Source organism: Amborella trichopoda, chromosome 8, assembly GCF_054954075.1.
Source record: "Amborella trichopoda isolate Santa Cruz 75 chromosome 8, AtrichopodaSantaCruz75HAP2 v2.0, whole genome shotgun sequence".
NCBI classification, from domain to species: domain Eukaryota; kingdom Viridiplantae; phylum Streptophyta; class Magnoliopsida; order Amborellales; family Amborellaceae; genus Amborella; species Amborella trichopoda.
Genome location: NC_142343.1, coordinates 5,320,168 through 5,337,415, shown reverse-complemented (window position 1 = coordinate 5,337,415; position 17,248 = coordinate 5,320,168). Strand labels below are relative to the sequence as shown.

The window sequence follows — 17,248 nt, the reverse complement described above, 5'->3', positions numbered from 1 at the left end:
TTGCTGTTGGGACTCGATATGTGAATAATATGGCTGGTATAGGGTGGCCTCAGAATCATCATCTCTCTCATTTTCTCTTTGAATAATATGGATTAAAAAAAAAAAAAAACAAATTTTCAAAAAAATTGATCATGGATTAAAAAAAAAAATCACAAATTTTCAAAAAAATTCTATCATGGATTACAAAAAAAAATTCGATCATGGATTAAAAAAAAAAATCACAAAATTTCAAAAAATTCAATCATGGATTACAAAAAATTCGATCATGGATTACATAAAATTCGATCATGGATTACATAAAATTCGATCATGGATTACAAAAAAAAACAAACAAAAAAAAACAAAAAATTCAATCGTGGATTACAAAAAAAGAAAAAAACAATTCGATCATGGATTACAAAAAATTCAATCATGGATTACAAAAAACTCTATCATGGGTTACAAAAAAAACAAAAAACAAAAAATTCGATCATGGATTACAAAAAAAAAAACAAACATTTCGATCATGGATTACAAAAAAAAAACAAACATTTCGATCATGGATTACAAAACATTCGATCATGGATTACAAAAAATTCTATCTTGGGTTACAAAAAAAAAAAAAAAAACAAAAAATTCGATCATGGATTACAAGAAAAAAAAAAAAACATTTCGATCATGGATTACAAAAAATTTTATCATGGATTACAAAAAATTCTATCATGGGTTACAAAAAAAAAAAAAAAACAAAAAATTCGATCATGGATTACAAAAAAATCGATCAAGTATTACAAAAAAATCTATCATGAATGCGTACGGGACTCGCCGATTCACTGTGCGGACTCGGCTATTCCGTACAGTGAATCGGCGAGTCACTATGCAGAATCGTCCGGTTCTCTCTAGAACCGGACGATTCCCGTTTTTTTCGCCGATTCGATCCGTCCATGGTGATTCCCGAGTTGAACCGGGTGAGTCCGGTTCGACTCGACGTTTTTTTAAACACTGGAGCCATCATAAAGTTTGCAACAGTGAAAATAAATCTCCAGACAAAATTTAAAAGAACGTTTTACTTCTATACCGTAAGGATAGCACCTTATACAAGCTCTACCTTTGAAGTTATGGATTTTATTTGTTTCATATGCCAATCCCAAATAAGATATTTGAACTTTTAGGGAAGACTCGACATGGGAATTCTACTTTTATGACACTTTTGAGAGAGAGAATATAGGAATTTGTTGGAGTTTCATTAGCTTTTTTAAATTTATTAAAGATATATTCATAATGAAATGGTGTGAGAGATAATATAGAATTCTAAACTCACAAATTTTCTTCAAGAAAGGTATTAGGAGAATTGAAGGAAAAAATGAGTTATACTCGAAAATTTGGGCAGGGATTAAGCAGTCATTGCCTTGTTTTCGGGCGTAAACTCGTTGAAAGGGATTGGTAGATAGATGGGTCTCGTCAAATTGCGATTCGGGCAAAAGTCGAGCCATTGGACCCTCTTTCGCTCGAATGGCTGGTAGAACCAGCTCTTGGTATAGTCCGGGTAGAAGTTTGGAATTCGAGGTCAGAAAAAGGGGAGATTTCAAAGAGATTTGGAAATAGAAACAAAAATGAAATGAAAGTAAAATGGAAATGTACTTGAGGCCAAGCCTTAGGCCTGGAGACGATGCCGGTTCCGGAGATGTTCCCTATTAATATGTATATTTTTCCTTTTAGAACTGTGAATATATAAGCTTCAAGGCCCAAATCAAATGGTGTTCGACCTCGTATAGGGGGTTAATGTAAATTGTACAAGATGTAAGTGCCTGAAACTCCTCATGTACCCAGTATATATGTGAAAACCCTTTTTATTATCATGATATGAAACCTCTTAAACATATTTCCCTGATACATTTGGGAGAAACTAGCTCCTCTTTTATCTTTCAAAAAAGTAGTTGGAATTGGATATTTGAAACTTTGTCAAGGGCTACAGTAAATATTATTAGGGAAAAGTTTATGTAGAGCCGAGGCTCTAACCAATCAAATTTGAGCCTACCTCAAAACTTTCACTAGAAGATGTTGTTTTGATGCGCAAATATCCTAAAAATTGATCATCTCGACATCAATATGCATGCACATGAGAAAAAAATGGATTTCAAGTTTTGGAAATAGTATATTTTGTAATACGTTTTTGGACCGTCAATTTTCAAGATTTTCAAGTTTTCATAGATATGTCGATCTACATTATTTTTTAAGTTTTAAACTTTATAAATAAAAATGGAAATATATTTGAAGGCTATCACAAAGATTTTCAATATTGAAACCGCAATTCTCGACACATTTGAAGGTATGCTTGAATTTGATTGTTTAGAGCCTAGACTCTACACAAACGGCACCCATATTATTATAGTACTAGTTATGGATGAATATTATGCTGCATATTTTGGTAAGCATGTAGTGATATATGTTGCGATGATCATGCTTTATTTGGCTTTTATTTTATTTAATTCAGGAATAGAGAAAAGGAATTTGGGATACTTGAGTCAAAGACAGATCCCTATCGATCTACCCAACAAGGGAGCATTTGAAATAATGAGGTAATTTAAATCTTTTTGAAACATAATATAATAAACTTTCATATTAAATTGCGCTATTTCGATTTAGAGGGATTTGAGAAAGAGAGAGAGGAGGGGTGGGGGTAGAGAGTGAGAGCAATGTTAAAAATGATATAATTTCAATTTCTTTTTCCGTTTGAGAGAGTGAATATGAGAGAGGGAGTGAGAGGGATATTTTGTCAACCTCTATGACAACATTCTAGCATTGTTATAGAGATGCGAATGAAGATGCCGATGTCATTGCCGGTACATGTTCTCTCTTATTGGTTGCTTCATTTCTGTAATATTGTGTCTTTGCTTAAACATCCTGTATTTTACATATGAATTAATGATAAGCCGTACGTTACCATTCAAAAAAAGAATATAGATTTGACAAAATAAATAGCATACACAAATAAATTATTTTAAACAAGTACTATTCAAGGTTTTCATAATATAATTTACAAATCAAAGTATCAAATATATGAAAGGATTTACACAATCTTTCAGAAGTGTTTACCAAAAGGCAAAAAGCAGGTTTGCAAAACTCTTTGAAATATTTATATGTAGTGTTCCATGAGTAAATTTTTACATACATACCAAACGTGCCCTAGGCAGCAAGGTAATGAATGACCCAATTGCCTCCAATTTCTTTCTCAATTGCCTTTAATTTCTCTCTTTCAATTATCTTTAATTTCCTCTTTCAATTACCGTTAATCTCTCTATTTCAATTACCTTTAATCTCTCTCCTAATCTCTCTCTCAAAGTTTGGACTTTGGAGAGCAACCAGTCATCATTATTTAAGAGAAACGTCGCGAACTCTTATTTCATGTAAATTTTTTTTTTTTTTCTCAAACGAACAAATCATCTAAGCGAAACAAAATCCTTCTCTCGCGAAGACCACTCGAAACGAATCTCGCCGGGAAATCCATTTTTCCCGGGCACCTCTGCAGCTTTCCGGCTCCATTCGATTAGGTACGCACAAGCCTGAAACCCTAATCTTATCGCATTTAGGGTTACGAAATAGATTCCATGAATCTTTGGAGCCAACCCTGATCTAGCTGGTTCTTGAAAAATCTACAACGAGGGGTTGGGGTTTCAGTTTTTCTGGTCTATGAGAGTTGTTAGATTGAGTTTGATCAAATTAATATTAGCCAATGCGAGATTTAGGTTGAGAACTGGGGTTTCAGAGATATTAATGTTTGAGTTTTTGAATTGACGGACCCAGGGCTCTGATTAGGGTTTGAATATCGGTTCATTTCTCAGTATCGGAATTTGTGATCTCTTTGTGCTTGTGCATTCATATATGAATACAAAGATTGGTGAAAGAAACGGGTTTCATTTCTGCTCCTTCAATTGTTTTGGCGGTTTGCATTCTTGAATTGATGTAACTCAGGTTAGCCAGATATTGAACTCTGCACTTAATTTAGAGCATCAATTTCAAGTTCGAATCGAGATTTGTGAAACGACCCAGTTTTAGTGTGAGTAACTGATACCCTTTTTGTCGAAACTAAAAGGAAGAGATTAGTGAGCGAAACTGATATATCATTCTTGGAGTGCTTCCTTGTTTCGAGAGCAGATTGATACCTCTGTCTTTGAGCGTTTTAGAGCATGATACATGGCTAAATTATCATTCGATGGCAACAAGAAGGCACGAATGAATTTAAAGAATCAGCCAGATACACATTCTAGGTCTATTCATGATACAGTGAATGGTTCCCATGACTATAAGATAAAGGGTTATTCTCTTGCAAAGGGAATGGGTGTGGGTAAATACCTAGCGAGTGATACTTTCAATGTCGGTGGTTACGAATGGGCCATATATTTCTATCCAGATGGTAAAAACCCTGAAGATAGCTCCCTCTATGTGTCGGTTTTTATTGCACTTGCTAGTGAAGGTACAGATGTGCGTGCGCTTTTTGAGCTTACATTGCTGGATCAGAGTGGGAAAGGGAAGCATAAAGTTCATAGTCATTTTGATCGATCTCTTGCTAGTGGGCCGTATACCTTGAAGTACAGAGGGAGCATGTGGTACGTAATTTCTTGAATTTTCTTGTTTAATTATATAGCATTTGCAAGATTTATTGGATTTTTCCATTTTTTTTTTTTAATTGTTTGTCTATGGTATGTTGACTCATTCTTTTTAGAGGATATTCATAACATGTGAGTTTTTATCAAGCAGTTTTAGAATTCCTTGAATAGAAGTTTCTGCAGCTTTTTGTAAAAAGAAAAGAAAATAGAAGTTTTAAGAAAAGGAGTGAAAAGGATTCATGATGAATTTCCCAAGAGAAGAAAGTCATGACGAGTGGCTTGTGATAAGGGAAGGGAATAGGCATTTCAAGGACAATTTAAATCGACTCACTTCTTCGTGAACTTGGGTTGGGAGGTAGGGCTCAAGTTTAGCCTTTTAAGCAAGTGGGATAATGCTACTATAGATTGTCATTAATGTACTTTATTGTTGTCCTTGTGGGTGGATTTCAACAATATACCCATAGAATGAGTGTAGCGTAGATGATGATGTTGAGATGGATGAGTGGCAAGACAAGAAGGGATAGAATTCGAAATGAATACATTCGGAAAAATTTAGTTGTGACACCAATAAGCAATAAGATGAAAGAGAGCAGACTTAGGTGGGCTGGCCATGTGTGGTACAAACCCAGTACAACACCTGGTGAGTTACTTCAAGTGGAAGGCTAAAAAAGGGTAAGGGGTAGGCCGAAAAGGACATGGTTGGAAGTAGTGAGAAAAGATATGGGGACTTATAGCCTCACAGAGACCTTTAATTGAGCAGAATGACAGACCAGGATTCCTGTCGCCGACCCCAATTAGTTGGGAAAAGGCTTTGACGATGATGATGATTGTCCTTGTCGATTTCAGCAAACCTCTAAATTGGAGAGGGTTCAGTACATGTCCATCTAACCACATTGAGCAAGTCATTGGGTGTTTCAAAGTTGAACCCATCAACCCCTCCACATGTTCAACCTTGTTTCAATGAAATAATGAAATGTTATTTATCAAAAAAATAAAAGGAAAAACATACATCCTTCCCCTTCCTCTCCCCTCCTACCAACCCCACAAAACAGATAAAAATAAAAAGAACAAAGGTTACTGATTAAGAAAAGGACCTAAGATTTAAGAGAAAGTGAAAAGTAAAGAACAAGGGTAGAGAAACTATCATGGGGCTACTTACAAAGTTCAGCTTCACAAACCTTATTAGCAGCTTACTGCACCTCAACAATGGTTTGGAATATTCCAAAGCTCGCTATGTATGATTGCCTTGAAAATTAACCTAACCAGTGCTGGTGAAATCATATATGACATAATATTCTCTCTTGAAATTGCTTCATTTGCATGAATGCCTTTAAAGCTCCTCTTATATTTACAATGTTAAAACATCCAAAAATATTTTTGACGAGTAAAGCTTCCAAAGGATTTTTCCTATAGTAAGGAAAGGGCCTGAAAACCATTCCCAGACTAGAGACATTACACACTCAGGAAATACTAGATAGATTCAAGAAGAAAACTCATATCAACGAGACAAATTAATGTGAGTAAGCATATGATCCACTGTTTCATCATCCTTTGGAGGATGCATTTAGAAGGAGAAAGCCAAATAGGAGCCAAACAATGTGATGAAGGGAACAAGGGGAACTTACCTAGCAGGGGATCGAGGGAGGCTATGTTGCATGGATACTACTATGCGTGTTAGTATCTAATATAGGTACAGGGCGTTGCATTTGTCATGCCATCAAGAAGAGGATTTAGTGGCACGTCTATATTGTGTAGAGACAACTAAATCGAACAATGTTTTACTAATATTTTATTTCATGATATGTAGCCAGAAATAATGAGTTATACTTTAATGGGCTGAACTTGTAGATTATTTTATAATTCCAGTGTTTCAAAAGGCGCTAGGTGGCCCCTAGGAGGCCAGGGGGGCCAGTCCGCCCGACGCCTAAGCAGCTGAGGGGGGGGGGGGGGGGGGGGGGGAGGCCACCCAACGCCTAGGCTGGCGTCCAGAACCTGAGCAGCCCAATTTCTAAGGATTCAAAATCTTCTAAAAAACCCCTGAATAAATTTATAAAATATAAAAAATTAAAGCTAATATCAATGGGTGATGCTTAGATCAATTTCTCGTAACTTTGAGAAACCCTTCAATCCTATGGAAATCACCAAAAACTAGTTTTTTGGGGTTTTTTTCTCTCTAAAATAGGCTTTAATGGGTTTTAGGTTTCAAATGAACCTAAAACCCACAATTTTAGCCCTTTAGTATTAAAAAAAGACTAAAAAATGGCCTCAATGAGTGGCATTTCCTCTCCTGGGCAGGGCGCAGGCCTCGGGCGCCCTCCTAGGCGGCTGCCCAGGCACTGGGAGGTCAGCTTTTTAAATCACTGTATAATTCTATACGCATTTCAAAGTTCACATGCTTTTACTAAAAAAAAAACAAAGATTAAGACTCTAAATTGATGCAATAAATTGTTAATAGACAAGTAGAAGAAACCATAAGGATTCGAATTTGCGTGTGTGTCAATACATGTCTAATGCTGGTATGACACCCAAATAGAAATATCTATGTACCATGTATAGGAAGACGTAATATAGAAAGAGCACCTACTATGTCTCAAAGCAGGATCCTCATTTCAATCCCATCACTTAGGATAAAGCTCTTAATTGAACTTACCTATGAAACAACTGAACTCCTTGATCTCACGATCCCATAGATCATTCCTTAACTTAGGTCGCCGTACTACCATGTCTATAGTTAACTCAAATCATTCAGAGAGTGTGATGTAGGGCCACATGAATCCAATCCAACGGCAAGAAATAGTTGAGATGTGACCCCTATGTCACACTACATCCTCTCTCTCTCTCTCTCTATGAAAAATTGACTTTCTTACCATGCACACTGGAAAACCTACTTGTTTGACCTCTCCCCTGACCTTACCGATCCAGTTTCAGACTCCAGATCCAAAGGAACCAAGTACCACTAGTCAGACTTTATTTGGTAGGAAATGTGGAACCAAACCCTTTACGATATGGTAAAATGACTTCATTGAAAACAGTCTTGAAGTAGCAAGCTTCTAAACCACCTTAACACCCAGTCATTGCTTTGGAATTAAGGTTCAACTACATAGCACCTAGTAACAATATCATTTGATTTACCTTTGTGTAGGCAATAGCATCCACATCTAGTGTGGTCTACTTGCAAGTTTCAATATGTTAAAATACCCAGACTGAAGGTGTAATCCTTTAACATCCATGAGTTGGGATTGTAAAACCCTCAATGTTAGTTGAAATCATGAAAGCTCACACTGAAATTGTATTGAATTCAACTACGATTAGGAAGTCATGCCTTTTTGATGTATAATTTATTAAATGATGATAGGCGGCCGCCTAGGCGGGATGGGGGCCTTGGGCGCACCGTTTAGGCCTGGGGGCGGACCAACTATGCGAGCTGTATCTGGGTGCCTGCCTAGGGACCCTAAGCGCTCGCCTAGTACCCGCATAGGCGGGTGCTTAGGGTACTTGGGCGGGTGCCCAGGGATTGTGCTGCCTGACTAAGTGAAAAAATACCCTTTAGGTGGGGTATTTTTTATTTTTTTTTTTGGATTATAAAAAATACATGAATATGCATTTTTTTTGTACAAAATATGTACCTAATAGGGTTACTGGACACCATTTGCCCCTTTTTGAACCAATTTTGTCAGATTCGCTTTGGAGTCGTCTTCGATTTAGTGCAAAAAATGGAGCAATTCAGTGCCTTGGCCAATTCGGGGGAAGATTTCAGACCTTTTTTTTAAAAAAAATTTAACATAAATAAATTAGATATTTATATATAAAATATATAAAAATAATGGGAAAAAAATTATTTTATATAGGTATTTCTTTTCTGACCGGAGCAGCTTGAAGCTTCGGCCGAAGCAGACCCGAAGCAGCCCGAAGCAGTCCGAACTTGACCGAAACAACAACACCACGCTTCTCTTCGTTTCGATTTATGCTTAAATTCTAAAGGCTTCGGCCTCTTTGGCCGAAGCAAAGCGAATTTGATAATATTGTTTTGAACCTAGGCTGCCTAGGCACAAGGTAGCCTAGAACCCCCGACCGCCTAGGTGCCGCCCAGCATTTTTTGGAACACTCTTTACTTTTTTGACTCTCGAATATGAAATTTAGATGAAAATATAAAATTTTCTTTTTCTTCATTTAAAAAAAAATATTGTTCTCATAAAGAATAAATTGACAGTATTTTGGTCGGTTATAAGTAATTTTATATGGAAATGTTGACTATCTCGATTTCTTCTCCAACTGAAGGTTGAACTATTCATAAACCCTAAAGTTTCACAATATATGGAAATTGATGATTTCTTATATGTTGATATTGTTCTCTCCATGTTTCTCTCAGGGGTTACAAGCGTTTCTTTAGAAGGTCAGCCCTTGAAGCCTCGGATTACCTCAAGGATGACTGCTTGGCCATGCGCTGCACTGTTGGAGTCGTGAGAAATCGTTTTGAAGGAATAATGCAGTATAGTATCTATGTTCCACCAAGCGACATGGGTCAGTGCTTCAAGGAGTTGCTGGATACGGGCAGTGCTTCTGATGTAGTCTTTGAAGTTTGTGGGGAGACATTTAAAGCTCATAAACTGGTACTCGCTACCCGCTCACCAGTTTTCAAAGCCCAGTTCTTTGGTTTGGTTGGAGATCCCAACATTGATAAGATAGAGATTGAGGGCATAGAACCTGCTGTTTTCAAGGTACTGCTCTTGTTTCTCTTTTCTTCTTTTGATGCTTTTATTGAATCTGATGCCATTCCTTTCTCAATCTTTACATTAAAAATTACCTCATTTTCTTTGCTTATTGAGTATAAAGGGGCCGTCACTTGGTGTGACGGTAAAAGGCTCGGGTAGCCAGCGCAAGAGTGCGGGTTCGAGTCTTGAGAGCGGCCACTTTGTACATAAGCCTAAGGTTAGGACTGTTTCCAGCTGAGGGACCCTGCTTAGGCTGGACCAACACCGGGTTGCAGTGCCCTTTCATTTATTGAGTACGTGCCTAGAGATTAAATTAGTACTACTATTGATGGAAACAATGATGAACTTGAAAGGAAACTAGCCTGAAAGTCTTCCTTTCGCACACACACAAACTCATGCACACATGTATTCACACACACACACACATGGGTAATATAGATCAGCCCATGTTTTGGGCATACCTCAGAGTACCACCCTGAATAACTGGGTCCAAACATTGTTTATTAGACCCTCAAACTTTGGGGATGGTTTAAAAAACAAGATCCAACGGTGAAACCACTTTTTCTCTTTCTTCAAAGAACCTTTTTTTTTTTTTTTCATTGGGGTATTCGCTAGGGTCAAGAGGATATACGTTGAAAAATTTGGGTTAAATGAATATTCTTAACATCAAAAAGTGAGGAGGGGCCTTTTTTTATAGTATTAGCCTAGTGGCTAACCTAAATATTTTCCTCCCTCTCTCTCTCTCTCTCTCTATATGTATATATATATATATATAGACACACCCAAACACACACATACAGCCATACATATATACATACACACACACAAATATATATACACACACACATACAAGGCGTGAACTTTAAGCAATAAAAGTAAGGCGCACCTCCACCCCATGATGGCATGAAAATATATATCCGCTCTTATGAATTTAAAGCTCCAAAAATGATCCAGATCGAGCATATCTATAAACACTTGAGAATCTTGAAAATGGACACTCCGGATAATGTGTTACAAGACACATTATTTTTAGGCTTATAAATCTCTTTTATGTATAGCCATGTACATCGAGGTTGAGATGATCAATTGGAGGGTTTTCCAACGTCCGAACAACGTTTTCCTACGGGTTTTTGAGGTGCGCCTTACTTCTGTGATGTAAGGTTGACGCATGTGCACACACACACACACACACACTTTTAATATTTTTAAAAGTTATTATAAAAAATTTGGGCTTCATTTGGGAAGTGGTAAATTCTCAAATTTTAAGTGAATGGGTGACAATGTGTTGGCGGTCATTTCTCCACAATGTGCCGATCTCTTTCAACACCCTTTCACAATAGCATAGACCTGCAAAATGCTGCTAATTAAGGGTGCTTCACATACTATTTGGGAAGGGTCCCCCACCCCACACTGAGCACAATGGAGTGCCGCACCCTGTGAATTAACATCCTTAATGTGTGACACTGACGTCTATCTATTATTAGTATCAATATAAAAATACGAGGACTGAGTTGGAAATTTAAGGATAATCCATATTGTTTTAGAGCCTTCATGAATCTTAGTTCAAATTTAGAAATTAATTTAAAAATTTAAAATCTAAAAAAAGTAAATTTTTTTGTCACAATACGAAGGAAAAAAATTGGGAGTCGATTAAAAAGAGATTTAACTTGATGAAAACTATGATTGGCTGCCTCCCTGATCTTCCTTTACAAACCTTTTGAAAGGTTTAGAGTGAAGAAAGCCCAATATATTCTCTCTAGTGTAGTTGGTGGTTTTTCAGTCTCTATCATCAGATCTCGTACTTGGCATCTCCCCTTACTAGTGGAAAATCCTGAGGAATAGATAGAAAGCCAAGATACTTGTCCTTCAATGGGAGGTTACTCATCTTGAGGAAACATCTATTCGTGCATTTTAGTATTTCCCTCTTTTGAATGATTGTTGCCCTTAGCAGCAGGTTTGGGAAATTGAATTTGCTCTCCCTGAAATTGGGGAGTGGGAATGGCTGGTGGAAGCTCATTTTGTTATTTGGAATGAATTTGTCTAGTCTGGAGGGTATGCATATAAAGTAAAAGTGTTAACAAGGTAATTCTTGCTAGGTTCTTAGTGTCTTTGGATGCGAAGGAACTGGCATTTGGAGGAACATCATATTGGAGAATTATCTACCCTAGGGGAAGTGAGGTTTTAGAGGAAAGGTGAAGGGGCATTTGTCTGAGGGAATGAAGGGCTGATTTTGGGTAGTTCAATGGTGGGATTCAAACTTAGGACTTAGGGTTGCAACAGATGGTTACACAAAATCCTGACATTCCATATGAGTGGGACTAGTCAGGTGGTTTGTGAGCATACTTGCAGAATATAATGTCTTCTTGTCTTCTGAAAGCCTCCTACTTAAATACAATGGGATAATCTGAAGTATCATCCGATTGGTGTTCCGTTGGTCACAAACTCAAAGAGTTGAAGTGAAATAGGAAAGGGAAGGAGTCAAGTTCTAAGTCTTTGTGATGATCTAATCTTGGGAGACAGAAAAGTGTGATAACTATAACTGTGGTCCTAGTATGAAAAATCTAACATTCTGACAAATTCTTTATGAAATCACGTGGGAACCTATTTGATAATTTAATCTCAAGTTGTTGATGTGTGTTTGGATTACTAGTTGGGTAGAGCACACTACATCAGAGAGATTTGAATCCAAAATATTATTTACAAGGACATTGGGGGCATCAAGTAGTGTAATTGTTGGCTTTTATTTTTAGAACATGTATTAAGATAAAAAAGTCACCAAAAGATATGACCCACCTTACCCCTTGGTTCCCATTGGTGAAAGTTTCAGAGTATCAGCATCTTAGTTCTGCTCTTATGGACCATTCTGCCAGTTTATTTTCCTTTTTTTTTATAGTTAAAATACTTGTTGCCACTTTGATTTCATATTTTTTAACACTTTCATATTATTAAAATTCTTGAGAGAGTTCCTACTTGAGAAGTTGCCTTGCCCAAATTGCAGGTTGACCGGTTTCAGATCGGCTAGTTAGAGTCTGAACCATCAGTTGGCAATTTACAGTATAAATTGTTGCTCATGTTAGCCAAAATATGAATGATATAGGCATAGTTGTTTGAGGTTAAAAGAGCACTATTTGATTATTCCATCATTCTTGATATGCATTTTTCGCGGTGTAGTATGTATTCATCTTCTTTTCCTTCTTTTTTTGAAATTTTTCATGTTTCTCTCTCTTGCTCCCTCCTCCCCGCCCACCCCGTTCTCCTCTCTTTCTTGCACATACTTTTGTTAGTACGTGGGCATCTACCAATCATTTGCCATCTTGTTCGCAGGCAATGCTACATTTTATATACTCCGACACACTACCAGACTTGCCTGAGTCGTCTTCAACATATTCTTGGACGCCCATGGCTCAGCATCTGTTAGCTGCAGCTGATCGCTATGGCCTTGACCGGCTGAAGCTGGTGTGTGAGGCCAGGTTATGTGAGGAAGTCTCCACTGATTCTGTGGCCACCACCTTGGCTCTTGCAGAGAGATACCACTGCAAGCAACTGAAGGATGTTTGTCTTAGGTTTGCTGCTGCTCCATCACATTTAGGAGGTACTCTCTCTCTCTCTCTCTCTTAAATTGGTAGGGACAATATGCAACTCTACTACTGTGGGCATATTTACTTTATGCTTCTGAAAAATTTGCAAAAGTGCCATTACATTAGGAGGAATGTGTGAAAAATATAAGAATCCTGAAAACCTTTCCAAGGCCATAGTGATAGCCATTGGTTAGCTAGTGGTTAGGGTGTAGGGGCTGCAACTCTTAGAGGTTTTTGATTCCCATTGTACCCATTAGAGGCCTAGTCATCGAATTAGCTCTTGTATACAGCTTCCATAATTTTTTTACAAGTTTGGTGAAAAATCAAGGCTTCAGTTTGAAGCCATACATAAGTTTGGAAGTGTAGAACTTCCATATAGTAGATAGTGCTATTAGTGTTTTCGCCTAATTTCTTTGTTTTGGTAGCTGTTATGCAGTCGGATGGGTTCAGTTACCTAGAAGAAGAGTGTCCGACTATTTTGTCGGAGCTGTTGAAGATGGTAGCTGTCGCAGATGAGGACTCGAGCCCAATGAGCAGGAAGAGAGGCACCCAATGGCTAACCCTTAGTGACTCAGGCGATGCGAGGAGGGCAAGGCCCAGGTTGTAGAGATGGAAGGGTTGGTTGGTGTACATGCTTTTGGTTGTGATGGAAATAGGCACATCCGTGTATAGGGGAAGAGCTGTATTTCTTGATGTGTTTTTTTGGTTGGGATTGATTGAGCTTCACTGGAGAGAATGGTACTTTTGTCAATTTTGAGTCTTGGAAGGAATGTGGGGTCTCTCTCTTCCTGAACAAATAGCGTGAAACCTTTGAAGTGGTGCAGAGAGAGAGAGAGAGAGAGAGAGAGAGAGAGAGAGAGAGAGAGAGAATTTTCTGGCTTCTCTCTAAATCTAATCTTACAAATCCACACTACACTACATCAAAAAATATTTGACGACTTTTCTAGCCTCCTCATGTACTTTTGATAACTTAGATCGTTGATATCAGATCATGACTTACATCTTGAGAACGCATGTTCTCAATGAGAAATCTGCAGGGTCGTATCCATCAATCTCAGATTATCTGAGGGATTGCATCAAATAGTCAAATATGAAGAACCTTCTTTTTCCCAGTATTCTTCGCATCAACTCGGGTGTAATTGTGTTAGAATGATTTACACCACATAATATCAGACTCATGCAAATGGGGCCAAATTTGGTGAAAGTAAACTGTGGACTTGTGCTCAGACACCCCAGGGTGCCAGACCTGAGTTGGTCAGAGAAGCAGCAAGTCTAAGGTTTGACTTGGCCAAATTTTTGCAAAAATAGCAACACGGATCTGGACTTAGAAGGATCGCCCTGTTGATGAGATTTACAACAAATTTGATTGTTATTATATAAGAAAAAGTTTACAACGAGAATATTTATTTTTAGAACAAGGAGGTTATACTTTTGCTTTTTGGATTTCAAATTAGGTAGTCGTAAGAATGTCATTAACTAGACTCAAAAGTTCAAAAAATATATATTTGAATTTCATGATGCATCCAAAGCTATCCATTTCGACATCTAATGACAAGAAATAATTGTGACCTCCGTGTAATAATTATAAATAGTCATAATATACAATCCCTGGCTGGTTCAAACTTTGAAGAGTAAATTAGGGGCCCATGCAAAAGTAGTAGACCCACCCATAGTATTCGATGGTTTAGGCTCGTCTATGCCTCGGTAATTTCATCCCTTACCTTGATTTCTTAAAACCACTTACCCAAAATATAATTTTGTGTCACATCTGGTGACCTGCCCATATTTTAAAGGTATGTGTGGTTCGTGTGAAAATGTTTTTTAGAAAATGCTTTTACATGAAAAAATTCACTCCTGCAATCAAGTGTCATATTTTAATACCAATTGGTTTTACAACATCTTTCATCTTACATGGCAACTAATTGATGTAAAGATATTTTTACATTCAATCGCATGAGAGAATTTTTTCATGTTTTAAGAGTTCTGACGAAAACTATTTTCTTTATTGGCAATTTCTAGTTCTGTTGGCAATTTCTAGTGAGAGTAGCTTCTACTATCTTTTTTTAGGGGCTTCTAGAGAGTGAAAGTAGTTTGTTTATATGGGCTATGAAGTATAATATGTGTGTTTGTGTTAATGACATGGTATTGCTCGTATTTGTGTTAATGATATGGAATCTTCTCGATTATGTCGTAGGTTGTCAAAGACGTGCTGTTGCGTTAATTTGGGTTTTCGTTTCTTGGTTCTGTAATCTTTTTTTTTTTCTTTTAATTCTGTAAAAGTTGTTCTCTCTATGTATATATCTTTTGTTAGAATGGTTATGATTTGTTTAGATGTGATTTGCAATGCAGAGAAATTGAAAATTACACCTTCTCTTGTCAAAGTTGTGTCTGAAATCTTTATTTATTGGAATTTCCACTGTGATATTTACTTGCAGCCTACTTTGTTTTGGAGAATAAAAAACGAATGCAAAAATCTTTTGAAATGCAATAGTGTGCATTTAGAATTTATAATGGTATTCCTCTCTTAAGTTAGATAGATATAAGAACAAATCTTAATATCAACCGTGCATTTTATAAGAAATGTTTTAGATGAGTTGTAGCAAGAAAATCTTATTCTAATTATGGATTTTATATCAAATCAATTTAATACATAATGAATGGTTAAGACAGGCTGTTTTTAGCTTTCCCAATACCAAATAGGTTAAGATACCAGTACGGTAGTTTTTGAAACAAGGTTAAGGTTCTCGACTTTGAGGCTACTAATTTTCACTTGTCTCCCAGAATCCAAGAAAATTAGTAACAGACTTTTTCTAGAGAAAGTTATCAAATGCAGCCTAAGTCACAGATTTGCCAAAAAAAAAAGAAATTATAGAGAAAGTTATCAAATGCAGCCTAAGTCAAAGATTTGCCAAAAAACTATATTAAATGGACCACTAAGCCACATGCTAGGCACTTCACCAGAAAACAAATAGGCTTCATAGAAAACCTGTGGAAGGAATATTAAGGGCATTTGCTTCTTGGTTGTTGGGAATTGGGGTTTGTGTCTCTTGGTAGCAAGAATGGCCAAAGCATTTTGAATGTAAAAAGACATGTTTCTTGTTTGCATCCTATGGTTCTCATTAAAATATCCTTGCAATTTCCAAAACGGGAAGAAATGAACAAAAGCATCCTTGAGCTCTTTGTGAAATTTTGAACACCTTTTTGTTTTTTCTTCTCATAAGAGGGGACTGAATCACACACGGTGGAGAATTTTGTGCCTTTTGTGAGAGATAATGACAACTAAGCTATGAAGCATCATTTTCATTGCTCTTGTCTTTGATGTCCATTTCCCACATACCAATTGTGGCTAGAAATAACAAGTGCTACGTGGACCGTAGATGTTACATCAAGCATCTCTCATATGTCCTGAGGCATAATTGTTGACACTTCATTTTTGAATGGGTGCGGTTTGTATAGAGCCTAGGCTCTAAACAATCACATTAGAGCCTACCTTCAAATAGTGTGGAGAAATGTGATTTCAATACTGGAAATCTTTGTGATAGCCTTAAAATATATTTTCATCTTTGTTTATAAAGTTTAAAGCTTCAAAAATATTGTAGATCGACAGATCTATGAAAGCTTGAAAATCTTGAAAATTGACGGTAAAAAAATGTGTTACAAAATATACTATTTTCAAAACTTGAAATCCATTTTTTTCTCATATCAATGCATCTTGATGTCAAGATGGTCAATTTGAAGATATTTGAGCATCAAAGCAACCGCTTCTAGTGAAATTTTCGAGAATTGTTTAGAGCCTCGACTCTATATAAACTTTTCTCTTTTTAAAATGGCATAAGAGAGGTTTTATTAGCCTTTCAGGTCACGTATAGAAGTTGAAACTATAGGAAGTTACATTTCCTTATGATATAGAACACCACGTGTGAACATTTTCTAAAAGGTACGGTTTGTATAAAGCTCGACGCTCCGAACAATCGAAGTAAAGTGCACCTTCAAATAGTGTTGAGAAATGTGGTTTCAATATTGAAAATCTCTGTGATAGCCTTAAAATATATATTTATTTTTATTTATAAAATCTCAAGCTTCAAAATAGTGTAGATCGAATAGATCTATGAAAATTTGAAAATTGTCTATTCAAAAATGTATTACAAGATGCAATATTTCCAAAACTTGAAATCCATTTTTTTCTTATGTTCCTGCATCTTGATGTCGAGATAATCAATTTGAAGATATTTGAGCATTGAAACAATCTCTTCCATTGAAATTTTTGAGGTGGGCTCTAATTTAATTGTTGATATTCTCAGCTCTATATAAACTTTTTCCTCTTCTAAAACCCTCCATAATTCTTTTTCATTTTTTTTGGGTGATAAATGAA

General features: G+C 36.7%; 1 protein-coding gene across 2 annotated transcripts; it reads left to right on the top strand.

Annotated features, from left to right (window-relative positions):
* Positions 1 to 3,410: 3,410 nt before the first annotated feature.
* On the top strand, positions 3,411 to 13,673 carry BPM3 (BTB/POZ/MATH-domains containing protein). 2 transcript variants are annotated; one of them, XM_020668478.2, is made up of 4 exons: positions 3,411 to 4,586; positions 8,956 to 9,304; positions 12,623 to 12,890; positions 13,313 to 13,673. In XM_020668478.2, exons 1-4 carry the CDS (start codon positions 4,174 to 4,176, stop codon positions 13,390 to 13,392), a joined length of 1,110 nt encoding a protein of 369 aa, XP_020524137.1. In that variant the 5' UTR covers positions 3,411 to 4,173; the 3' UTR covers positions 13,393 to 13,673. The 2 variants fall into 2 exon arrangements, with proteins under 2 accessions (XP_020524137.1, XP_006846362.2); XM_006846299.4 differs by having other exon boundaries at positions 13,302 to 13,673.
* Positions 13,674 to 17,248: the final 3,575 nt, after the last annotated feature.